Source organism: Cetorhinus maximus, chromosome 6 (assembly GCF_964194155.1).
Source record: "Cetorhinus maximus chromosome 6, sCetMax3.hap1.1, whole genome shotgun sequence".
NCBI classification, from domain to species: Eukaryota; Metazoa; Chordata; class Chondrichthyes; order Lamniformes; family Cetorhinidae; genus Cetorhinus; species Cetorhinus maximus.
In genome coordinates this window covers 43366096-43393743 of record NC_135884.1, presented here as the reverse complement: position 1 = coordinate 43393743, position 27648 = coordinate 43366096, and the positions used below count along the sequence as shown (strand labels likewise).

The following is a 27648-nucleotide window of genomic DNA, read 5'->3' as shown; positions in this document are numbered from 1 at the left end:
TTTTTAGCAGAAGTATTTGACAGGAATTAATGTCTGGGAAATAAACTTATTTAACAATGATTTGAATGAAGTTACTTGCTTCTGTGGCCAACCGTTGTTAATTACTCCTTGCAGCGAGAGATGCCGCTTAGAGTCTGCTGTATTTCAAGATTTACTTGGGGATTCTGTTTGATGAAGACACCGCCAAAAACTTTATACTCACTACGCTTTAGAATCATCAATTTATTAAAACTTCTCCACGTATTGTAGTTCAGCTGGTCGCTAAATTAAGTTAAATTGGCAGATTATTTTTGGTGCTATTTCAAATGTCAGCAATTGGATTTACTCCGCTTCTTAAAGCTAATAAAAATACATTGTAATTTGCTGAACGCTTTACATATTTTGCACCTGTTGGCTTTTATAGCCAGGTAAGCTGTTTGAAGCCAATTTGGCACTCTCCTGGGTGTCAACAAACTAGGAATGGATTTTTTTTTTAAATTTTAAAAATGTAAATAATAAGTTACAGCCTTAAATGGCTCTCTCCCTCTCTCTCTGTCTGATGTATGCAGTTAGACAACAGGAGGCTCCCGCTGGGCATTGCTCTTTAAACGCGGTGAGCGGGTGAGAGAAGTGCGGGGACTTTTCACACCCGGGCCTGGGGGGAGGGGCGAGATCTATTTGGGCACGCCCCTTCGCCCTATTTGTGATTGACGTTCAAATTATCCAATAGAAAGGAGGTTAGGCGGAATGTTTGTTCACGTGATCCGGAGGCTGAGCCAATGGGAAAGACGGGAGGAACGCCTGCTGCATCCAACGTGGGTCGCGGCTGGGAAGCGCGAGTGGTTTAATATTAACGGCCGCTTCCCTACGGGCGAGCAGTTCCTTGAGGAAAGCTGGTAGCGGAGAGCGGCGGTGGCCGTGACCGTGAGCTGCAGGCCTGCTGACCTCGGCTTTCTCTTGAATTCGAACGAGTGAGAGAGTTAGCCAGGCTCAGTCGGTCGGTGTGGACTGGAGCTGCCGCTTGGTTTGTGTTTGTGGAGCGGCGCTCCCTCGGTGCGAGGCAAAATGGCGACGCTCGGGCTGCCGGCGTCCCCCCTCCTTCTCCTCCCGTTGCTGCTGGCGCTTTCCGACCCCAGACCGGCTTCGTGCACAGGACCAGGACGTGGAGCTGGCTCCCATCCCGTCACCCCCGAGGCCTTGCAGTGCATCCCGGGCTGTACGTGTAGCGGGGAGCAGCTGGATTGCAGCAAACAGGCCTGGACTCACATTCCCCGTCAGCTGCCTGCCTGGGTCGTCTACTTGTAAGTACACTCGAGATCTCCAATCATCTGCTAAAAGGAGCTGTCAGGGTTTGGACAGGGGGCACAATCCACTACTTTACCACCTAGTTACACACGCCTGAAGGTGCAAACTTCATGGCTTTCAGCGCTGCTTCCAAAATGCATCGAGCATAGACGAGTTTAGTCGCTTTACCGTTTTTTAAAACGAATGTATGAAAACTAAAACATATTGCAATTTTTGTACGCCTTAACTACCTGAGGATTATAATCCCTTCTCATAGGTGAGTTTCAATACGAGTTCAGGAATGTGCCATGGTGTCTTTGACTTGTAACGGACCGGACTTCAACAGTTAGCATGGATTGCGCTGGTCTTTGAATTGTTTTGCATGTTGGAAGAATAAGTAAGAGATTGGCACTGGGATTTGTAGCGAAATGTTTTTCCCTTCGAAAACAATCTGCATACGTTGACAAAATGAACGAATAATGTCCAGTCTGAAATCCTGCAACCGAAACAAGTTACTATTTAACAGTACCTAAAAAAAATTCAGAACAGCAATATTGCGGTTTATCAGCAATTGCTTGATTTGTTTTGAGTTTCGAATATTAAGACAGACTGTTGTGAAACAAAATGTAGACGAAAAGAAGCCTGGGGGTCGGGGGGAGAGGTTGCTATTAAAGGAACTTCAGTTTTCCACTGCATTACTTCAGACTAAAATAGGTGATCGAAGAAAATCCCATACTTAGAATTTCAGGAAAATTAACTGAATTTAAGGTATCTCAGTTGGTTTAATGAAGTGAATTTTGTGGGTGCGTTATCGAGTCAGTTGATTTAATGTAACAGTAAGTTTCAAAGAAAAGCCATAGTCATTCACTTGCAGAAATGGAGACGGCATAATGCTACTTTGTTTTCGGAATTAACACCCTGTTTGAAGTGCCGTAGATAACTGTTGAAAGTTATTTTGCCGTTGATGGGATGGATTTGTTAAACTCGACTTTTGAGGCATTTTCGTTTGCAATTTCTTCTAGTTTGGTTCTTCCAGGCTATGCAGGGCTAAATCTTTGGAGTGCTAATCCCATAACTAGGTAATTAGGCGGCTCACTTCTGTTGGATGGCGATGTTGTTTTTCCAGAGACTGTTCGGTTCATTGCCATTGCGACGTGGTTCTCATTCACTTGGCTGTTGCCCGGCGATGCTGATTGGCAGCATGCCTGCTTCGAATTCAGTGTCCAAATGGTCCTAATGCCCGATGCAACTTTAGTAAGTAAGTTCTATTGTAGCTATGTCGGTCAGTTGAACGTGCTAGTCTTAGGGGAAAAATTGAAGCTGAGGTCAGTTAAATCTGTTTGTTTTCCATGTATTCCCATAGACCCGTCTGATGTATTGTTAGAAAATATTCTATTGGTGTCTCAGTTGTGTCAACTTTGTTCGTTAGATATTCATTTTTGAATATACGTTATAGCTGACTATATGGCATTGCTATGATTACCCTCTCTACATACGTTTACAATACTGGGACATTGGCAAAGCAGTTTGTTTACAAATGTTTCAGTTGTCAAGTTACAAATGCTTCTCATTGTCTTTGCCCAGAAAGTTGACAAGATTAATTGGTAACTTTTATGCTTCGTGGGCAAATGTTAAAAACAAATTCTTTGCTCTTCTACAGGCTTAGCAAGTTTATTCAGTAACATTCTAAGCTGTAACAAGTAGGAAAGTGATAATAGGTTCAATTCCCCATTCTATGTTAAGTTAGCTGATCTCAGATGGATAGCAATAGGGTGTTATAATTGGCCTCTAATTTCCTATGGAATCACAAAGTTAGTATGCAGGTACAGCAAATGATGAGGAAGGCAAATGGAAGGTTGTCACTTATTGCAAGGGAATAAAATATAAAAATAGGGAAGTTTTGCTGCAGTTGTACAGGGCTCTGGTGAGACCACATCTGGAGTACTGTCTACAGTTTTGTCTCCTTACTTAGGATACAGTTGAATTAGAAGCAGTTTGGAGAAAGTTCACTCATCCCTGGCTGAAGGGGTTATCTTATGAGGAAAGGTCGGGCCTGTATCCATTGGAGTTCAGAATAGTGAGAGGTGATCTTATTGAAACAAATAGGATCCAGAAGGGACTTTACAGGGTGGATGCTGATGTTTCCCCTTGTGAGAGAGACTAGAACTAGGGGACACAGTCTAAAAATAAGAGGTTTCCCATTTAAGATGGAGATGAGGAGAAATTTTTTGAGGATCATGAATCTGTGGAACACTCTTCCCTAGACAGCAGTGGAGACGGGTTATTGAACATCTTTAAGGCTTAGATGGACTCCCTTGTCAATCAAGAATCTAAGGTTATATGGGGTAGACAGGGAGGTGGAGTTGAGGCCATGATCTTATCAAATGGCAGAGCAAGCTCCAGGGGCCAAATAGCTGCCTCCTCCTAATTTGTATGTTTGTACTTTGGGGAGGGGGACATTGGTTAGAATCCCCACTCCTGTTTCTTGGTCAGTAACCCATGCTGGAAGTGCTTATGGTTAATGGGTGGCAGCATGATTGGCTGTGATGCATTCACAGTCAGACAACCTGAGCTAACTATCCTGCCTTGCTCTTGGATAATGGCCACATGGTTTAGATATATAGAAGGATAACTAGTGTTTTTGGAACATTGCTCCAGGTAGCACTGACCATTTGTTGCAATAAAGGTACTTGCAATTTGTTGAGAAAATAAGTACAGTTTTAAGTACGGGTAAATGTTTAATGCTTTCAGCACAGTATATAATTTCTGCCCCAATATAATAAAAATTATAACTTCAGTTGCATAGGACCATGTAAATTTCAGATGTATTCTTACACACTTAATTGTATTGTTACAGACAAACATTATGGTTGGTGTATACATATAAAAGCATGCACTTTGAAAGTTGAGCATAATCAGGACAAACACTACATAACTAAATATTAGCCCGGGGATTTTGCTTTCTCTTTTGGCAGCTTGCATTTTAAATTTTCTTCATAGGCACTGAAATTTGACAAACATTTTGGATGCAAGTTTCTTTTTAGAAAGTAACACAGGAAGGAAATTGTGATCTCTATGCCCAGTCCTGTGATTTGATCATGCAAATTGGCCGTATCTTCTTCTAGCCTTAAGGTCTAAAATATTATATTTAATCACTGATCTGACACAATTTCATATAATTTACTTTTGTATTTCATCTAGAAACAATTTTCACACTAACAATACCAGGAGTGAATTTTGTTTTACCTGTAGAATATAATCCAATATCCTGTCTAAATTAAATACATATGGTTGGAATTAAACATGCAGTTTCTCTACCACTTTTAGTTTGCTGAATCCACACAGCCTATGTTTAAAAAGTGTTTCTTTCCTCCCTTCCTTATTGACAGAGTAAGCTTGTGTCTAATTTTTAAATTTTCAGTACTCAGAATGAAGGTTGTTAGAAGGAAATTGTTATAATGTCACATTTGCTTGCATTTTGGTCAACTAAGACTTACTTTAAAATAATGATCATGAGAGAGCCCCTGAACTTCTATGTTTCTCTCTTCTCAATTTGCATTCAATGCAATGTTGTTGAGAAAATGTGGAGAAGCCTCACTTCCAAAGCTATTTTATGATCGTTTTGCAAACACTGGGTGCAGGTTTAACAAGGAGGAGTGATCTGTAGAGAAATGTTCTCAGGAGGATTTATGCCATAGTGATTTAATGCTGTAAATTTGCCATTGCAATTGCTGTCAAACCACAGTATGAATATAAAAGAGCAAGTTACTAAATGTGCCTTTGTGGGTCCCTGATTTTTGCATGAGAAAAGAAACTGACTATTTTATAAAGAAATCAAGAAGTAGTGATTTCCAAGCCTGATCAGCGGTTTTGGCTAATTCCTTCAAAACTGACACTTTTCAAAAATACTTGAACAAATAATACCTTCCAGCTTAAAGCAGTTGCTTAAATTCAACGGAGACTGACTTAGAGGAATTGGATCATGACATTTGCTTTTCCCCATAATTTTTCTTCTGAGAAAAATGGTACGGTTTCAACATTAAAATTCTGTCTGTTTTAATGGGTAGAGTTGGGCGGTGCTATGAACTAAGTCTTTTACATCCCTGTGCATTCTGCTTCAGAATTTTAAAATAAATATTTTGGGAATAGCTCAATTGAAAGTTGATGCTTTTGTGTCCTTAGTTTAGTTTTGTTTTGTAAGTAGTAACAGTCAAGGGAATGTTTTTATTGCTGGTTTTAAAACCCTTTGTTTTCACGATTTAAACATATTTGACATAATTATGTTTCACTTAAAAATACTTTATTTTTGTATAAAAGAGCTTTCTTTAGAATATGTCTCATTTCAAGTTCAATTTACATGAGTTAAACATTTGAAGTTTCAGAATGTTTAGAGAGGGTGCAGAGTTTTTTTATTCATTCATGGGATGTGGGTGTCGCTGGCTAGGCCATCATTTATTGCCATTCTTAATTGCCCTTGTTCAGAGGGCATTTAAGAGTCAACCACGTTGCTGTGGGTCTGGAGTCACACAAAGGCCAGACCAGGTAAGGATGGCAGATTTCCTTCCTAAAGGACATTGGTGAATCAGATGGGTTTTTATGACAATCGGCAATGGTTTCACGGTCATCAGACTTTTAATTACAGATTTTTATTGAATTCGAATTTCTCTATTTCCTGTGGTGCGATTCGAACCTGAGCATTACCCTTGGTCTCTGGAATACCCGTCCAGTGATAATACCACTATGCCACTGGCTTCCTTTATGGGCATGTTGCCAGGACTGGAAAATTGCAGCTATCGGGAAAGATTTTTAGGCTGGGGTTGTTTTCCTTGGAACAGAGGGGGCTGATGAGAGATTTGATTGAGGTGTACAAGATTGTGAGGGGCCTGGATAGAGTGGTTGGGAAGGACTTATTTTCCTGAGCAGAGATGTCAGTGACCAGGGGCATAGATTTAAAGTGATTGGTAGAAGAACTAGAGGGTAGATGAGAAAAATCTTTTTCACCCAGAGGGTGGTAAGGGGTCTGGAACTCACTGCCTGAATGGGTAGTAGAGGCAGAAGCCCTCAACTCATATTTAAAAGGTGTCTGGATGTGCACCTGAAGTCCTACAACCTCCAGGGCTATGGACCAAGTGCTGAAAAATAGAATTAGGCTGGGTGGCTCGTTTTTCAGGTGGTGCAAATATGATGGGCAGAGTGGCCCTTTTCTGTGCTATTAACTTTTTCTATATTTTCTAAACTTACTAATTATCTGAAAAGGAGGGATGTGCAGAGATCTGCGGAGAGGGTGGGGCAGTAGCAGTACATGAATTGCTCCTTGGGAGAGCCAACATGGACACAATGGCAGCCTTCTATGGTATAATGATTCTATGAATAGCATATTTTTATTAAATATAAAACTTCTAAATGTTACTTTTCCTCTAATTTGTAACATTTATTTATTTAATAAATTCTGTCAGTAGCAGATTGAGTATATAAAATACCTCAACAAATATCACATATGGTACTCTGGCTAGGTTTCCATAAAACTAGAATTAACCAGGTACGTTTGGGAAACGTATAAATGCTATTTTTCTTAAGACCTGTTTTGTTAATAGTTATAGCAATTTTAAAAAGTCGAGTTTGTAGTGGTTTAATCAATGGGCTGCAGGAAGTACAGGGATTAACATCTTGATTATTGACTTGGGGATGCAAGAAGGGTGCCAAGGCTGATTTCTTTCAAAAAAAAGTTGAATATTTTTGTAACTAGTGGATCTCTCGCTGTTTATAATATCAGGAATGCACTGCAGTATGTCATAAACAGTTATTCTGTTGCTAAGGTGGAGCTCTGTGCACTCACAGCTGAAAGTCTTGCATTGTTAAGTGAACAAGGCTGAAGTTGATCAGAATTTAATTGCAAACTGCAAGCTTCTGCTTCCCCAGTGGTTCACTTCCTCTTTAAAATAATTTTGTTTACATCAATGGATGCTGTCTATAGAAACTTCCAGAAAACATTTGAAAAAGTTCTACGCAAGTGATGCATTAGCAAGAGTACATGGAGTTGGGTGGGAATTATGAATAAGAGTAAGGATAAAGGGAACATTCTTTGTTTTTCATGTATTCATTTTGTGTTTCGCAGGTTGTCTTTTCTCTTTTCGCTCTCGCTCATGCACTCTTAAAGTCAAATTGAATTACAGTTTCTGAATGGAGAACTTGAACTCCAGTGTTTTGTGCATATTTACCTTTTGTAATTCTTTTGTAGGATGAGTTATATTCAGTTTTAATTTTCATCAAATTTGGAAATTTGAGCTTGAAGTCTTTTGGAGTGGAATAGTGATGGTTGCAGCTGTCATAAACAAATACATTTTAATTGTTCACATATATTGCATGCATTTTCTTTATAACTTGAACAGTTACAGTTGTGAGTATATGACCTTGTCAGTTTTAGATTTGTGTTGCTTACTTGCCTACCAGTGAGCAACTGCATAGAATTAATTAGTTAATCTTATATTCTTTTTTGTTTAATTAATTCAGTCATTAGTTCCAAATATGTTTCTCAATACTCTATCAACCTGCCCCACCTCTGCCCCATCCTTCCCCCAAGCCAAATAGTCTTTCGTATATTGAGGTTAGGATGGGGTGGATTGAGCTGTCAACCTTGGTGAACAGGCAGATTGCAGTTAAGTGTCTCAATTATGTTATGTGAACAAAGTTTTAAAGAGTATTTTTGATATTTAATATTCAAGTTTTTAGACTTTGAGAGTTGGCACAAAATCCTTTTAGGATTGGTGTCTAGGTTAGAATCCAGCTCAGATTGATGGATTGAAATTCTTTCTGCTGCTGTAAGGCCAGCAAAACATGTGACAGTTTCATGGTGGCTGAGTCCAAAGGGCTAGCAGGCTGCCCCATGACAGGTACTAAATTAGACCATACAGATGAACAAAAATTTCTGACTAGTTTGGGTTGCTGGTTATCCACACCATTATTTGGGAGTTAATGTGCTGACATCAAGTGCATGAAATGATGAGTCTTCCATTTTTTTAGTAACAGTAGTAACTTTTATTCTGCCTCTTGAGTAGATCAAGTTCTGTGGTCTCTTGATTAGATCAAATTCTATTGTGGAATTGGGGAGCAGACTTAACATTAAGGCTGGGAGCTGCCTTGTAGACACCAATCCCTTTGAAATTTACTTAGACTAGTGTAAAATTAGCTGATATATCTAATTCTGATAAATGTAAAGGTTCATATCTTTAAATTGTTTTATCTGTGGGACATGCAGGAGGGGGTATTGATGATATTTGTTAAAGGGAATGATACAATAGGGGCATTCAACCCATCATGTCTGCGCCAGCTCTTTGTAAGAACCATTCAGCTAGCCCCACTCCCTTGCCCTTTCCTCGTATCCTGCAGATCTCTCCTTTTCAAATATTTATATCTAATTCCCTTTTTAACCATACTGTTGAATCTGCATCCACCATCCTTTCAGGCATTGCATTCCAGATCATTACATCTAACTGCTTCTTGGTAATAGAGAGGGTTTTGGGTAAGACCATTCTTGCCATTATGCCAACATGTTTCATTTTTTTTAAAGGGCATTTGTTTTTGGCAATTTCCCACTATCTATTGAGGACTGCTCCAAGTCTCTGCTCGGCACTGAAAGGGATTTTGTTTGCCAGGTTTTTACACCAGCCTGATGCAAATATCCTACTTTTCCTTGTGTCATATAAAGCTGTTGAAATGTGAGATTTGAGACTTTTTAATAATTTCTTGTACTTCCATATTTTCCTGGGTGTGTCAACTGTTATTCAAAATTAATGAGCACCTGACTGAAGGTAGGAGGGAGGACTATGCATTACCGCCCAGTTTAAACTGGTGAAAGTTATTCCTATGGGCATGGTTATTTCTGCTGAATTCTGAAGACATCTCAGAACAATAGAATGCAGAAAATTGCATTTTGCAATTATTGACTATTTAGCTATGGTCGAATCTTGGCATAATTTCCATTAAGTTTTGCACTTGGGAGTTAAATTGTCTAAACAATATGAGAAATGTGACTTGGGATCTATCATTCAACAAGATTTATTGAAGTTGAGTTGAAATGAAGTGAGATTAATCTATCTTGCTATATACGTGTACTGACTGAAAATGAGCAGGTATTGATTAGTAAAAGTAAACTTGTTATTGTAACAAGCACTGGATTATTTACGGAGTACTCTAATGACACCGATGCCCAGAAATTAGCTAGAATGGACTCTGAATTTGAATGGGTTATTACCCAAGGTGCAGTTATGGTGCAGAATTAATGTGTACAGCTTAAACCATAAGGTGGAATGATACTCCTGATTTTTGATGAAGTGATCAATGAAAAAGCATTGACCTGAATTTAGTTGCTGACCTCAATTGAGGGGGTGGATGGAGGGGAAGCTGCCCATTTTTAAAAAAAAAGTGTTTCTAGTGTAGATTTTCTCTTTCTAAGTCTGGTGCCATTTCTAGGGGATCTTCTGCATCCAGCAATAGGGCAAGCAGGCTGATCAGTCAGTGAGACTGAAGAATTCTCAGACAGCAAAACAGGAAGTAAAAGTGGAATATAATTTGCATTTTAATCATTGTACAGAAAGGGAAACCAAGATTGAGATATACACATGGGATTAAGGGAGAAGCTTGGAAGTTTAAAATTAGGATTAATTTTTATTCTTGAAGAATTGCATGATTTTTTTCCATGTTATTCAGAGGAGGTGAGATGCCACACTTGTAAAATTAGATTTTCAGGACTAGAGAGGTTGTCATTGCTAATTATGGCTTGGCACACTGTTAAAAGATTAAACATTGAACAAGGTTTAACATTTTCATTGACTTTTACAGCAGGTAGTATTAACAGCAGCTTCTGGATTTCAGCATGCAACTATGCACAGGCAGATGGCGGAAGCTCCTGTCGCTTTTATACTGTAGTGACAGTGAGTACTAACAGTTTTGCCGTCATTGCAATCACAAATTCCGAGCCATTGTAATGCAGATGTTTTGAAAAAAATTGCCTTGTTTTGGCATTGCTTTGAGGATTCCCATCCTTCCTAAAATGTATTAATGAATATTAGCAGACGTAAGTGGATACAAAGTTCTTCTTGCCAAAGAACAAAGAAATCTGTGTAGCAATGCCATTCATGATTGCAGGACATCGGAATTTCACAATCAGTTAGTCCCTCTGAAATGTCACTGTTGTAAAGTGGGGAAATGTGATAGCGAGAATGCACACACAGCAAACTTCCACAAACAGCCTGAGATAAATTCTAACTTGAAATTTTCTTTACAGTCAGGTCAAAAATCCAGAGTAATTGGCATGAATGATGATTTACAGTCCAAAATATGGAGAAATTTCAGGCGTAATTCACTTATGCATGTTCTTGCACTATATAAATTCTTGCCTCATTCAAATGTTTCCATCCCAAGGCCAAAGAACTATACACATAAACGTCAGCTAGTATGCTGGTTCAAAATAAGTGTAAAATTACACCCAGAACTTAAGGCGCAGCATGAAACAAGGTCATTTTTTCTGGTGTGTGATTGTGATTTTGTTTTAGATTCTCAGTGGCACCTGCACTGTTTTCTGTTTCTTTTAGTTTATCAGTTTTTACCTTCCCCTGTATGCATGTGATTGTAAGAAAATTTAGGTGTAAATTAATAATGTTAAAATGGATAGATGAATGGGTGTAATTTCTGGCTGCACCTCTTGATTATGTTCCCACAGAAATTTCAATTACATCATATTTTATTGATGTTGGTTGAGAGATAAATATTGGTCAGTACAACAGGAGACCTCCCTGTTCTTCAAATAGCACCATGGGATTTTTTGCTTGATGAGGCCTTGATAATTAATAAGGAATGTGTAGCTTATCTTAGCTACATAGTCAAATCAAACAAAATAATTTATCCTGGCATTATTCAGTGATCTTAATAAATGAAACATCTTAAGTGAATAAGGCACAGATGACTTTTTGTCAGTGTAGCGGTAGGCCTGGGACCAGCAAGTTTAAGTGGCATGTGATTCACAACACCGAGCACTGGTTGGATGTCTCTCTCTGTGGTGAAAGAGCAGAACAAAAGCACACTCCCATTTTCTGGAAGTTATGACTTGATGTGTGCCACCTGCTCCACAGAGATCTGCTGTGACAGTTGGTTAACTGCCACAGCCTACCAGTGGATTCATGGGCCTCTTTTTGAATCTGCACATGCTGGAAATCTAAAATGAAACAAAAATGTTGGAAATAGACAGGCCTGGCAGCATTTATAAAGAGAGAAACAGATTTCATATGTGTCCTTTGATCTAGGTCTGCATGGATGCTACCAGACTTGCTGAGTATTTCCAACATTTTCTATTTTTATTTGAGAATCTCTGGCAGTGCAATTTTCTCTTTGTGCAAGAACATCAGTTGTAAATGGAGGAAAGGGTATAAAGTGTAGTAGAAATGAATTATTTTATTCAGTTGTTGATTTGATAGTGGTGTGCTTGTTCAATTTCACTTTCTGGTGTGATTGCTTTTTATGTACCCTGAATTTAAATGTGCTGGTTGTGCATGTTTAATCCTAAATGCTCGTGTTGAAGGAATACTACTGGTGGTTGGCTGTGCAATAAGTTGCAGGGGATCTTGAAAAATCACTGTCCAATTAGTGACCTCACTGTCACTGGATCAAAATCCTGGAACTCTGTCCCTAACAACACTGGATATACCTACACCACATGGACTGCAATGGTTCTAGAGGCATCTCCCCTTCTCAAGGGCAGTTAGGGATGGGCAATAAATGCTGGCCTAGCCAGCGACGGCCACATCCCATTAATTAATTAATTAATAAAAACTGTACCTGCATTTTTGCCAGTTGTCTCCTTTGCTGGAGTTGCTGTGGGCTGAATGTTTTTAGTGGCATCACCTCACCTCAACATAATTTGTTCAGGCTATATAATGATGCAGATAGCTACTGACATGTATGTCAGCTGACTGCTTTTGATGCTACCTTGGTGCTGGATTATACATTTTATTTGTCTATGCATACAGTGGCCAACTGAGATTTCAGAATCTTCTCCGTGTTGTCAAATTGAAATTGCTGATTTACCACAGGCACGGCTACAACAAACTGTTTTAGCCGTATGCACTATTATTTAGAAAATGTCTTGCAGACAATTCAGGTAAATGTACCTTGTGAATGTTTACTTAAATAATTACCGTTCAGTGCAAAACTTTTCAGTCTTTCTCTTTCACTATAAGTTTGAATTCTGATAGGGATTTATCAGACACACAGCACAGCCTATCTTACTGCAGTATCTATTTTGTTTAGCTGCAAGCAGTACTTTGCCTTCATCAGTGGTTGCTGAGAATGCTTAATTGACTGTCTCTGATTTGTATTTGTGTTTTGGCTATGTGTAGTATTCTATTGCTTTTTGATTGCTAATCTTTATTGGTTTGGCTTTTTGGTGTTGAGTGTGCTTTGACTTGCATATCTCCATCTTTAGCTATGTATGGACTACATGTGCTACCCATTTTGTTTTCTTCCAGTTAGTAGTAATGCACTTGTCTGTATCAAGATTCACTTGCTTTTTTTTACTGCCCTCATTTTGTCCAGCTCATGCTGCAATTTTTGAATTGCCACCTAGAATTCCATTGATCTTAGTCAAATTTGAAGACAATACTGAACCATTTCACTGATATAAATTGGAAACTAATGGTCCCAATGAAAATTCCTATTACATCTTACTGTTTTGGAAAAGTTTGGAAGAGAGATTCCTTCATCTTTAGAGCAACGAGTGACATTTTTAAGACTAGTCTGTTTGAGACTGAAGTGTTTTACATTAATGACAATATACAGCTATGACTTCTATATAGTTATGACACTTGATTCTTAACTCCATATGAAAAGCTGCCCCAATAAGGTCACTGTGAATGGATACTATTTCAAATCCCTTTATAATGTGCTTGATCATGACACTTTGAGACATTTGTTTCTAACTTGGATTGCAGCACTAAGTATAAACTTTATAATTATTATGCTGTAGCTTATTTCTATCATATAGTCGCTTGGTAGCACCGAACTTGGGTTTTGCTGAAAAAAAGAGACATGCTGATGAAGCTTTTTGTCTTGCACACACCAGGACACTAATACCAATTCTAAAAGAAGCAACAATTTATACTGCAGAAGAAGGGAGTGCTGATTGGGGAAGGTGGGCTCTGGTAGAGATGCCGCCATGGAGAATGCACCAGGGAACAGTTAACTGTAAAGCTTTTGTTTAAATACAAACCAGGCGGGTTGACTCTGATTTCCCATGGCAGTGCCTTGATCAATGAACCAGGGAATGACTGTCCCCCAAGCCTTTGTTTGGTTGAAAAAGGTGCAGTGAATGGACTTGCTCTTTCTGTTCACAAAGGATGGAGCCCTGTGTTGAATATATGTAACTTCTGGCACAAATGAGTGAGCCATGCTGCGAGCCCAACTGACTGTACTAACCAATTAAAATTGTCAATCAGGATTGTTCAACAAGTGCAGTCCAATTGTGGAATCACACCTAATGACACTACATTTTGAATTTTTACAAGCCCCTATCACATAAATGAGTAATATTGTATATGGATTTCAGTGCTTGTATGGTGCTGGGCACGTAGACTGTACGTCCCAATGACTGGTGCATTCTGAACGCAGGGCTAAAAGCTTCAACAGCATGTCTCTCTTTTTCGCAATTATTTATATTGTGTATAAACATCTTTGGGCATCAGCTCATTTCCTGCAGTAGTATGTGGCAGGATTTTATCACTGTTTTCTTTGAAAGATGCTTGTTTCTCAAGTGTTTATATTGTCAGCAGTGTGATAAGGTTCTTTTCTAGGAGCCTAATCAATCATTTCTGAGATGTCACTTGGTGCAGTGAGTGTGTGTGTGTTTCCAAGTATAATTTGATTTTTAAAAAGTAAAATAAGTCACTAAAGGTGTACAAAATCCTTGTGTTCTTATGAAGGAGTAAGTTGTTAAATCACTGTCTTGATTATAAATTGCTTCTAGTTGTTTGTGATCCTATTAATTTTTTTGACCAGTGCATGTTGATGTTTCACAACATTTTTTACCCCTTGCTATTAGAAATTGATTCTGACAACCAATTTGATTACACATCAGTTAAATGGAGGAAGTGAAAATTCTAGAACCAGCTTTTTACCTACTGTTGGTTACACAAAAACTTGAAACTGTGAAGTTTTAATCAGTTTGGATAAGGTTTCCTCCAAGGAGCTTTCTGGGACTTGCCTGACTAGTTGCCTTGTAAGAAGGTTCAAGTCTGGTGCGACTGTTCTTTGATAGATGGAGGATTGATGCTCCTTTATGAAATCAATTATTTGTCAATAAAGCCAGTTAATGTACTGGAATTGCCAAAAGTTTGAAAGAATTGGGAGAGAAGTGCTCAGAAGCTTTACTTAAACAGATTACATGTGATTCCCATATTTAAGTTTTGCCAGTGTATAGCTGGCTTGTGAGTATTATTCAGGGTAACTTGACTGTTTTCAGTTTGTTTATGCATATTTGATAGAGATCCCTTTTGTTACTGTTCCATAACCCGGGAAGAAGCTCTCAATTTCTGCTAAATAATGAGGAGTCACATTGGTAATCAGAACGGTTATAATATATTTTCACCCAAATTGAAGACAGTCGGTCAACTACACTGAAGGCACAAAATTCAGATTCTCATACCTATTCCTGGAAATCCATATTTTTGTGCAATTACAAAACAAAAGTAATTTTTTATTAACAGAATAAAATGTTTGACCAGTTTCAAAGAGCTATGCAGACTAGAAATAATATTTCTAGGGGGAGGCTGTGGCATAGTGGTGTTTTCAATGGAGTGGTATTCCAGAGACTCAGGGTAATGCTCTGGGAACCTGGGTTTGAATCCCACCATAGCAGATGGTGTAATTTTAATTCAATAAAAATCTGGAATGAATAGTCTTATGATAATCATGAAACTATTGCCAATTGTTGTAAAAATCCATCTAGGAAGGAAATCTGCTGTCCTTACCTGGCCTGGCCTACAAGTGACTCCAGACCCATAGCAATGTGGTTGACTCTTAACTGCCCTCTGAACAAAGGCAATTAGAGATGGGCAATAAATGCTGGCATAGCCAGCAATGCCCACATCCCACGAATGAGTAAAAACAAATTTGCTAAAAATACCAGTCATCAATACAATGGTTTGATAATAAAGTGATAAAGTTCCTGCAGCTATCTTTCTAAATGTTTTAATTCTTCAAGAAGAAACACTTTTTGCTTTGAAAGGCTCCAACATTGCAATAAAGATATATAGATTTTTTTTTGGAATGGGAGCACCCCCCCGATCAGTCTAGAAAATAAATGTTGCCTTCAGCAATCTCACCTCTATTTATAAATGCATCGTCATAACTAGAGGTTAAGTTCAGGTCTGCCAAAGCTACACTGCACTTTCAATTTGACCGTTGCATCTTGAAGTGGTGTTGCTAGATAGAAACTGCTGACTAGCCACAGCTGTGGCTATGGCCAGACCGTTTTTGGCCATATACTAATTTTATTAGAAAAGCTTTTAAACACATGGAGAATGTTTACTTGTATTGTATATTTACACAAACATTTGCCAAAATTCAGTGCAAAACTTTGCACTCTTTTTTTTCTCTTTGTCCAAAGTTTGAGATTTGGCATGAATTTGTCAGACATAATCAGTGCATCTTAGCGTAACATCTGTTTTGTCCAGCAGTTGAGAAATACTTTGGCTTTATCAAAGATATTGCTGAGAATATTGCATAAGATGTGCCAGAGCCACCCTGGGTCTCCATCCAGAACATAGTTGGATGGTGCTTGCTGCTTGCCATTTGCCATGATGTGTCCTGTTGGAACTTATTGGATGGACTTGCTTTCTTCTGTTGGCTTGGAGTAGTTATTCTGATTTTTGAAGCGACCACAATGCCAAATGCCCTTTGCATACAATGTTGCTAATGTTTCCATCATGCTGGAGCCTGGCATTTTCATTCATGTTACCAATTTCCACTGATAACCAAGGAATTAAAGCATATTCAGGATTCCAGAACACTTTCACAGGTTTTTGTCTTAATCATTTCACCAACAAATGCACAAGAAAGTGAAAAGACTCCTGCCATGTGAGCATTTCCACACTCCCAGTGATGTTTAACAATTTACTGATCAAGAACTCAATTAGCCACTTTTGGATTCCCAGTTAGCTACATTTGGCCAGCAGCTAATTTATTGCTCAACATTGTGCATAATTATCTAATAAATATTTATTATTACACAAGGCTGTTTCTGAGCTGTCAGTTTTTTTAGGGCTATGATCTGCTTTTGTGAAGCTGTTGGTCAGCCTTTCCTAATTTTCTCAGGTGGTGTGCATATGTACACTGAACTTGCCTCTTAATTGCTTCATAAAACATTCCTTCCTGCCATGGAGAATAAGATTTTTAAGTTTTGCAGTGATTTGCATTCAAGATTTAAAAAAAAAATATCTCTACTCTGAACTATTCCTTGAAATAGGGATGGTGAAGGCAGCTAGTCCTGAATTCTTAGTACATCTGTTTGGATGTTTTTAGCTGCTTAAGGGTGGTGTGGCTGATGCATGTTACTTCCAACCCCCCCCCCCCCCTCCCCCTCCTGTTTTTCCTTACCTCCCACCTTTTGAAACATGTTTTGACTGTTTTGTACGGTATTGGGGAACAGAAATTGCAATTGAAAAGTATGTGGGGAGTTGTGATCAAATACCTATATTTTGTCATTAAATTAAAAAAAAAATGTAATCACGTTTAGCTTTATGGTAACCACTCCCTATTTAATTCTTGATTCCTCCCCCCACCCAGTGATAAAGCAGTGCTTTTTGCTCTCTTACATTATGACGTATCCTCAGTGAAGGAATACAAAAAATTGCTATGCTAATTTTATAACATTTTGTCTGCGTAAATCATCGCTACTTTCAGGGCTAATTTGCCCTTTGCTTCTAGTGTTTGTAAACGGGGAAACAAGGGCTTCCTCTTCAGGAAATTGGTTTGTTGATGATATGGTGTGATAGGAAGCAATAGCCAGTGTCCTTGTGGGATTGTATGTGCTTTCATTTGAAAGTATATTCCAAACTGTGTAGTGAAATAGTTTATAAAAATGTTATAGTCTGGTAAATTGTAGACCCTATAATTTAAGTAAACTGTATGATGGCACTTGCAGCTGGTTTATTTATTTTGAAACATGCAGATAATATAGAAATTAAATATTGAATAGAATGAAAAGAAATAATTACAAAGGGGAAAACGCAGTAAAACCTTTCTGATTGATTTAAGTCCAATTTTAAATAACATTTCTTCAGTAATTACTAGTCTTTTCTGAGAATACAAATTATTTGCTAATAAATTGGATATATTTATTTATTTTTTCTCCTGTGGTGTTATAACGTTACATTTATCTTTTTAAACATGTTTTAAATTACTTTCTCAATAGTGTTTCCTGGTCTTTATTCAAAAAGGATTCCTGGACTCAAAAGTGTCATTCTTGCTAGGAACATATATATATTTTTTAAAAAGCACATTCGCCCAGGTAGTCTGTGGCAAAGGATCATGCAAGTCCCAAGAAGTTCTGTGTAGAAACATATTGCGATTGTGATTAAACACTCTTGGGGGTTTGTCTCAGGAGCTGATTGCTTTGAAGTTTGTCAGTAAGCCTTTTAAAATAAAATGCAGCATGCAATTAATGGTGTATATTTCAAAACTTGCTAGTTTACATATCACTAGATATGTGTCTAAAAATTTTACAATTTTGAGGTCGTGCAAAAGTTTACAGTACAAATTTGTGCAGTTCAGTATTCTATTCCTGAATAGCTTATCTCTGCTAAACTGCTGCAAGATGTGTTCTATTTTGCTTTCTATTTGGTTTTGAATTGAGCTGATCAGAAATGATGCTGCTTATTCTGATTTGAAGGTTACTGCTGTAATGCCTTTGTTGTGCTGTAATTTTAAAAAAGAAACACGTGACTTTTTGTTTGTGTTGGTGGGGGAAGGAATGTGTGGTGGGGGCAGAAGTTGAACTGACTTTACAAGAATGTAAAATACAATTGAAAACAGTTTTCTTGAGAGTTTAAAATTGGTGCAGTACAGCTGGGAAACAATGCACCGACTGAGATTTAAGAATGTGGATTTGATTAACGACTCATCTGTGAATTCTTTGAATTTGGAGTTTTGTTTTAAAAGCCTTCTGAACAAATTAAAGGCAAGATCTGGAAAATTGAGCCTCCCAATATCACCTGAATTATTGAGTGAAGTGTAGTTGAATGAAGATGCATACTATTTTCTATCCATATTTTCTGCACTTTTGTGGACAGTAAATATATTATGCTAAAATATTATAACTAGAATGAAAATCAAGACCACTATGGGAAGAAAACTGCATTTTTATACTCTTAATTAGATAATTTCAAAAGAAAACTACAGTTCTGTGGCTTGTGCATTTACTTTTGCTTCTGTAAAATCTTTTATTTATCAGTAAGAAGTACAAAAAACACCAAACCACAAAAAGCTAAGAATTTAAAAATATAAAAACTTGATTGACCCCATTGTTCCCTTAGTGACAGCTGTACTACTCAATGATGGACTGGGGAATAATTGTGGATTAATGAACAGTGGAAGGCTTTGCATCACTCCAGATGCTGATGAATTGGGACATAAGTGCTTAGATGTGGTCACCATCATTCCAGATGTGCTCTTTTTATTATCCAAAATCAAGGGCATTGTACATCAAATTTCAGTAGGATTTGAGGATTTTATTTTGACATGCAGACACCAAAGGACAAGAATGTCTATAATTTTTGACTTTGCACCTTGAAACGCTGTGGAACAGACAATGTTTAAATCCGTGTTCATATTTGCATATATCTCAAACTGCAGAAACTAACAGCTCGGGTGTTCTATTTTTAGGATTTACGCACCAATTAGACAACGTAACAAAGAGTGGCTCTTTCCGCAACAAATTTGAACAGGGCAAGTTTAGAAATGTAAGCACAAACAGAATGGAGCTTGACTTCTGAGGTCAGAATCGGCAGGGCCATCTAGAGACTTGAGCATTATCATTGAGCCATTGCTTTGACTTAAGTTTTTTTTTGGTCCTTGGAAGTGATGAGCGTTAGGTGTGCTGTTCTAAAATAGTTGTGGTAGAAGCTGGCTTGAATTCTGCTGAATAAATGAATGGTGAGCCAAAGGAGCTGTAATCTGCTGTGGCCAGGAGAGTGACTGTAGTGACTGTGTTTGGAGACTGTTCACATGTTCTGATTAGTTGACTGTTTTAGTATCTCAGAAAATGGCTCCCCACTTACAATATATCCTGCATTTGTTTGTACTGTGAAGCAGCCAAAATAGACTCTGTCTGTTTGACTTGTCAGCAGTCTGTAGAGAGAGCTGTTCAAATCAAGCTGTTTTGTCTGTTTGTTTGTAGCTCTCAGCATCATTGGTCACCAGTGAAATGCTTGGAATTTTAAAGGGGCATCTTTCGGAGCTCAAATATATAAATAATCAATATACTTTTTGTCTTGGTGATTTAAAAAAAACATGGGATGTGAATATTGCTGGCAAAGCTAGCATTTGTTGCTCATCCCTAATTGCCCTTGAAGGTGGTGGTGAGTGCTGCCTTGTACCTACACCACATGGACAAATGATTGTTCAACTACAATGCTTTTGGGAGTTCCAGGTTTTTGATTGTGACAGTGAAGGAACGGTGATATAGTTCCAAGTCAGGTTGGTGTGTGGCTTGGAAGGGAGCTTGCTGATGCTGGTGTTCCTGTGAATCTGCTGCCCTTATCCTTCTAGGTGGTATAGATTGCACATTTAGAAGATGCTGTTGAAGGAGTCTTGGTGAGTTGCTGCAGTGCATCTTTAATATGGTAGATACTGCCACTGTGCATCAGTGGTGGAGGGAGAGAGTGAGTGTATGCTGGTGGATGGGGTGCTGATGAGGCTGCTTTGTCCTGGATCGTCTTTTTGGTGGGGGGAGAGCTGGCAGTTTTTGTGGCCTCTACAAGTGCACTTTGATCTGGCCAAAGGAAAAGATGTTTCCTGGGAATAATGTTAAGTTTCCCACCTTTTTTAAATGAGAAGTGTTTGGTATATTCAGCACAGTAGCAAGGCTGAAATCAGGACCTCCATGGAGTGTAGTATCAAGCTCTGCATTGTAGCACCACACTTAAGTGAGGGTTTTTTAAAATTGAAAGGTGTTCATGGATAATGATGCTTATTTGAAAAGTGCAAGCCATTTGTGAATTAGAACATAGCTGAAGAACCCTGGGCTATTCCTTTTGGACTCCATCATCATCAAGATATGGGAGGCTGTTAAATAAAATATAATTCTGAAATGAATCTAAGGATATGTTGGCTTAATCAATTGTTGAACTTTTTTTAGAAGTAGGGAGCAGGAAGGTCAATTGAACAATAAGTTGAATTCTATAGAAAATATTGCATAAAATTGAAGCTTGAACCATTAAAATAAATAAATGAAATTTTTTGTCACCACATTGAGTGACTAATTTAGAATGATGTGAACAGTGTGCACAGTTGTAATGACCCTTGTTTTTGAATTCTTAAGCAATCACATATTTTAAAATAGATCTTTTGTGGGACTACCTTCTGTGAGACCTTTTGTAAAAGTCGTATATTTTACTAAATAATACTTAACATTTCTGAATGCCTGTAGTGAACTGAAAAGGAAATGGGATGTTGTAAACATGGCAGATGGAAAAACAAATATAAAGTTACTTAATGATTTTAAAATCATTATGCATAATGGGTTAAACTATTCGTACAATTATGGTGACATTTCTTGGAGGAATAGGTATTTAAAAATATCCTATTTAAATATGTTCTAAGTTTTACAGTTTAGTGGAAGGGGGCATTTAGGTATAGGACACACCCCTTAATTAATTTAAAATCAGTTTTTTCAGATTTTAACCTCAATGTTTTAACACCTTTTTAGAGCATGCTTAAAGCTGTATTTGCTTGAAGAAATTTGAAACCATATATCATCCGGAATGAGAGAGTGGAAACATATGCTGATGTATTAGGAGGCCAGTCCTCTTTGTTCAGCTAGGTTGTGCAAGCTCAAGCAGGGAGGCTAGCTGCCATATTTTTGTGGCTGAGTGCCTGTGAGAACCAGTCAGCTCTGATTCTTGCCAGCATCAGGAGTGAGAAAACAGAGTATCAGATTGAACTTTGTACTCCTATGTGTAAAGTGAGTCCAGTGATACTATTTTAACACGGGTGAAACAAAATAGTTGGTGCTAGATTGTAAGTAAAAAGGGGGTCACCAAATACTAAACAATTGTGTGTAGATTAAAGCACTTCCACAACTAATTACCATCTTGTTATATTCCTTGCCTAATGCAGAGATTGGTGCATGAGGAGCCCAAAAAAAGCCTGGACATATGTCATTTGCCTCTGCAAATCTGGTAGTACAGAATCTGATTCTGTTTTTATGTAATCAGTTTCTACTATGTACAGAGGTAAACTTATGTAAAATTTCTGCCTGTTGTCACTGACTTATGTTTCAAGTTCCAGGATTTGACAATATTTGTAATGAATCACTTTTGCTCAAAATTTACTGCTCAGCCATGTGTACAAAGCTAACAATTCTGTCTACTTTCCAATTTGGTTTCGGTGTTCAAAAATAGAGACCATATTGGAGCATAAGCTTTGTATAGAGATGGCAATTGAAAATGTGTATGGCAGCCCAGCTACCTGGTACATGCATAGGGACTAGACATAAGTGCTGGTTTAATAGTATATGCTAAGTTTGTTGTACGATTGCTGAGAAGCCAATCATATTTCCCAGTAATTTGGCGTGGAAGAAATTAAACCTGAGGAGGTGGAAGAAGTATTACTATCAAAGTGAAAAATTTCTGCAGTGATACAGTGCATCTAAATGTTGCGAATGGCTGTTAAAAGATAATTCTTACTCCTGATGGAGTTTAAGCATAGTTTTAAGGTAGATCAAACCGATCCCTTGATATGTACTGCACAGCACCTCTTCCTTTCTCTCGGGATATTGCTGGTAAGATAGTGAAGAACAAGTTTGTGCTGCTGTGTGTAAGAGTGGCAGCTGCAAAATTGCACCTTTTTGTAATTGTCATTAAAAGCTGTGATTCTGTTTTGTGGAGCAGATTCTTGTGCATTGCACTGAGGGGATCGAAAACCTTTTGTTTCAAGGACAAGGTGAAACCTCTGGATAGCAGAATACATGAGAAAGGGAACAGATTGACGTTTGTGCTGTCCATCCTTGTAAGGTGACTGGCTGTGCAGAGCATATCAGCTTTATGTTGCTACCCAACACTGCCTATAGTTGCTGGGCTTATTTTTACACCCTTTTTTGAACAAGGGTGTAAAGTTTGCAACTCTTCAGTCCTGTGGCAGCATCCCCAAGTCTTAGGAAAACTGAACGATTATGGCCAGTGCCTCTGCAATTTCTACTTTCTCTCCCCTCCATGACCTTGGATGTATCTCAATTGTTCCTGGTGTCTTAAACTTAGACTACCTATCCAATGCCACTTCCTTATCAATTTTATATCCGGCTAGGGTCTGAATTACCCCCCCTTTCACCATGGCCTGGGTAGCTTCATCTTCCTTATTAAATACAGATGCAAATTATTCATTTAATACCTCAACTTTGCCCTCTGCCTCATGTGTAAATCCACCCTGATTGGCCCTATTCCTCCTTTTTACTACCATTTTACTATTTGTATGCCTATAGAAGTCTTTGGGATTCCCTTTTATGTTGACTGCCAGTCTCTTCTTATTCCCTCTTGGCTTCTCTTATATGCTTTTTCACCACCTCTCTGAACCTTGTATATTCAGCCTGGTTCCCAATTGCATTTTCTACCTGACATCTGTCAGAAGCGCACTTTTTTTCTTATGGCACAGCCAATGGTAAATGCTGAGTTGTTCAAATCCCAGAGTGAAACTTGAGGCAACTGCCACAACTCTTTGCAATTTTTATGTTTCGACATGCGGGCTTTGAATTCAGTAGTAATAAGACCACTGAGCCATATAGGCTTTTACAAAACTAGATTAAACGTTTAATAAGAGAAATGATTTTTAAGCACATACATATGTCTAGAAATTACTATTATAATAAACTTCTGAATCCCCTAATAAACCTGACTCCCAGTTGCACCTCCATTAAGGCAACAGTAAAACACAGATTTTAAAAGACCCAGGCAAAGAAACATGATACCCTAAACAATCCAATTCAAAGCGTGCAAATTCCCATTGTTTCACTATGTCTCTGGACTTTACCTCACTGATCATAAAAATTTATCATAATACCAAGACTAAACCTTATGATACAATGATCACAGTCCCCTAAATATTTTCCAATTGACACTTGATTCACTTGGTCCACCTTATTTCCAAGAACCAGTTTAAGCAGTAACTCCTTTCTCGTTGGGCTGGAAATACTGCACTGGAAAACTTTCCTGAGCAGACTCTAGATCCTCTTGCCTCTCACTGCCTTTTACACTACTACGTCAGTCTACATTTGGATAAGTAAAGCCCCCATTATAACTACCCTGTAATTTTTGCACCTCTGTAATTTTCCTGAACAATGTAATTGCACCTTTTTTTGGTTTCTTTGCTCTAGCCAAATAGATTCTGTCCTTGATCCCTCTGGGACATTTTCTTCCTTTTGCTCTGCAATGTTGTCCTTAATCAATACCGCTATAACTCCCCATTTTCTTTCTTTCCTATCTTTCCTGAATGGCTTGCATTCAGGAATATTTAACACCCAGTCCTGTCTTTATTTGAGCCAGGTCTCTGTTATAGCCCCAACATTGTGTTTCCACATGGAAATCTGTGCCTGTGATTCGCCAGTCTTGTTTACCACACTCCATGCGTTCACATAATGTGCATAGTAACCCTGATCTAGACTTTTATTACTTTCTTCCTTACTCTGACCCCACCTATTAACTTACTATTCCTTATTTTAGTGCTATCGATCTCTCCCAGTATTCTATCCACATTGGCATACTTCTCTGATAGTATCTTTTGGTTCTCACACCCCTGCCAAGTTAGTTTTAAACTATCTCAACAGCACTAGCAAAACTCCCCACAAGGAACTCAGTCCCAGCTCTATTCAGGTACAACCCGTTGGGCCTGTACAGGTCCCATCTCCCCCAGAGCCAGCCTCCATGTCCCAAGAATCTAAAACCCTCCCTCACGCACCATCTTTCCAGCCATGCGTTTATCTGCTTCATCCTCCTATTTCTATACTCTCATGAGATACTGAGAGGAATCCGGAGATTACTACTTTTAAGGTCCAGCTGGCTAATTTCCTACCTAGCTCCCGGCAGGACCACGTCCCTCTTTCTGCCTATGTTGATCATACCAATATATGCAACTGCAACTGCTAGCTGTACACACACCACACAGACACGCACACCTATTGCCCGTTCAGTACCTCCTGTGCTCACCTCTACTGCCAAGCCACCTGTGTTGCCATAGATGTGGCTCCGGCTGCACTTGAATGCTGGTGGGAGAGTGGGATGCACTCTGGATTCCTGCATTACCTGTCTGTTCTTTTCTGACTACCTTGTGGTCACCCATTCCCTCTCTGCTGCATACTCTTAAGCTGCGTTGATGGTAGTGGTGAGGGGAAAAACAAATTATAGTAATTGAATTGGTTTGATCGTTATCTTATTTTGATGTGATAAAATTAGTTCTTATGTGAGGTTGCTACATTCCTGTTGAAAAGAATTCCAGCGTTTTTATTATTTCAAAACTGTACTAAAATGCTATATGCAGTATTCTTGCAAAATCAAGTATCGTCTCAACATTTTAATACCGCTTATCTCTTAAATTTTTGCTATATGATGGTACAGACCTCGACACCCTGTGTAGAAAAGTTGTATCTGTGGTCTCTGATGTGAGGATACATCCTAAAATGGTGGGCACTGGAAGCTTCTACAGTATGTGGAGACTTGGAAACTAACATTGGACAATTTAATTTGGCGTTTGTTTTTAACCATTGGCTTATGTTTCAAAACGTTGAATGATCATTATGCATTTGTCAATTGTAATGGCAAGTTTGAAAAAAAAGGCTTTTTCAGATAATAACTTCTGAAGGCACTTAACATTCAAATAATTAGTTTATGATCAGTTTAATTATAAATATTCTCATGCGTTCAAGATACACGGCCATGGCTTATCAACTACAAAGAGTCTGTTGGGAGGAAAGCACATAGAGAAAGACTGGGTTAACTAATGGTGTGGATCAACTGTCTTGAGTTGCTATGCGGCAGGGCAGATGCAAGGAGTGAAGTGATGGGCTATCACTTATGCCACCGGAGAAACCAAATGTGGCTGGTCCAAATGATGGGAATGAGCCCTGCAAGCAACCAGAGGGGTGCCACGTGACCTGTTTATTGGGTGTGAAAACCAAATCAAGAAGCTGATTTTGTCTGCAAAATTAGGGGAAAAGTATCTGCCGAATGAGGAGACAGCTACATGAAAGGCACCTAGAATGGTGATAAGACTGGCAGCTGCTATTTACATACAGAATTCTCATTTGTCAAGGCTGTTTCAGCATGAAATGTTGATATAACTTTGCCAATTTGTGACAGCAGGACTTGTGCATTATATGCAAATATACAGTAAAGTCTTGTGTATGTTTGCAAGTATCAAATACAGTGGTTGCAGTAATATTCTGTTGAAATAAATGCCAAAAATTGTGGGGCAAAAATCAGTGATAACTTTCTTGTGACTACAGAAACTGCTATTTTGTGAAATGGAACTACCTGGTTCACAGATATACAAAGCAATATTAAGGTGTGATGTGGATCAGAAAACTTTTTAAAGTTGAAATTTAAGTTCTGTACACCTCCTTTCTAGGGAAGGAGCAAAATATAATTAGTTTAATAGTATGTCCTGCCTTGGATCAGGCAGCCAGTGGGGCAATTTTCTGGATGTAAGATAATATCTGATTTCAGTAGGCTTTTCATTACAGTTCTGCCATGAGGCCAGTCTCTTGTTTCAGGCTGGGGCTTTTTATAATGTTTGTGTTCTGGCCCTATCTATATTGTAACTGAGTAATTACTTTTGACGGGTTTACAGTTGGGAAGTGTGAAGAGCTTGCTGACTATTGTGATTTTGTGGAAATTGGGGGCAGAGACTAAGCTTGACATGAGTTGGAAGCAGCTTAGTGCAGGAGAAGCTGTGGTTCTGGGTCACTAACTTGGAGGCATTTTGCAAATGTGTCAAAATATTGGGGGAGGGGAACAGCATTCGAATAATGGTTCTAACTGGAAAAAGACTCCCCGTTTTTGTTAATATATGCCTTTTCCAAGTATAGTTCAGTTCAAATGGGAAAGTAAACATGGGATTATTGAATTCAACCACTATATAAACTAGCATTCGCTTCATAGAGCACACAGAAGCCATTCAGCCCATCATGTCTGTTAGCTGTCTGCAGGAGCAGCTGAGCTAGTCCCACTCTATCTCTCCTTTTTCTCCAGAACCCTCGAATATTTTCCCTTCAGAAAATTATCTAATTATTGTTTGAAGGCCTCCAATTTAATTTGTCTCCACTACACTTTCAGACAGTGCATCCATTTTCTGTGTTAAAGTTTTCCTCATGTTGCCGTTGCTTCTTTTGCCAATCATTTTAAATTGGTGCCCTCTGGTTCTTAATCCTTCTACCACAAAGGGGAACATTTTCTCCCTTGCTGCTCTGTCCAGAACCCTCATGATTTTCAACACCTCTCTCTTAAATCTCACTCGACTGAGGCACACTACTGCAGTTGATGCCTAACCAATGTTACATACGAACATACAATTTGGAGCAGGAGAAGGCTGTTCGGCCCTTTGAGCCTGCTCTGCCATTTGATAAGGTCATGGCTGGTTTGATTGTGGCCTCAACTCGACTTTCCCGTCTATCCCCTATACCCTTTGATTCCCTTGTCAATCAGGAATCTATCTAACTTTGCCTTAAAAATATTTAATGACCCCGCCTCTGCTGCTCTCTGACTAATGACCCTAGGAGAAGAAAAATTCTTCTCATCTCTGCCTTAAATGGAAGACCCTTTATTTTTTAAACTGTGTCCTGCAGTTCTAGTCTCTCCCATAAAGGGAAACATCCTCTCAGCATCCACCCTGTCAGTTCCCCACAGGATATTTTATGTTTCAATAAGATCACCTCTCATTTTCTAAACACCAATGAATACAGACCCAACCTTTCCTCATAAGATAATCCCTACATCCCAGGAGTCAGTCGAGTGAACCTTTTTGAACTATTTCTAATGTAATTATGTCCTTAGGTAAAGAGACCAGAACTGTGCACGGTGGTCCAGATGTGGTCTCACCAGAGCCTTGTACAACTGTAGCATAACTCCCCTACTTATA

General features: G+C 38.6%; 1 protein-coding gene across 2 annotated transcripts in view; it reads left to right on the top strand.

Annotated features, from left to right (window-relative positions):
* Positions 1–775: 775 nt before the first annotated feature.
* Positions 776–27648, top strand: part of lrig1 (leucine-rich repeats and immunoglobulin-like domains 1) — a 154188-nt gene continuing 127315 nt past the window's right edge. For both annotated transcript variants that reach the window (XM_078543673.1, XM_078543672.1), the window contains exon 1: positions 776–1280. In XM_078543673.1, the coding sequence (XP_078399799.1) occupies positions 1045–1280 (236 nt within the window). In that variant the 5' untranslated portion in view covers positions 776–1044. The remainder of the gene's footprint in view (positions 1281–27648) is intronic.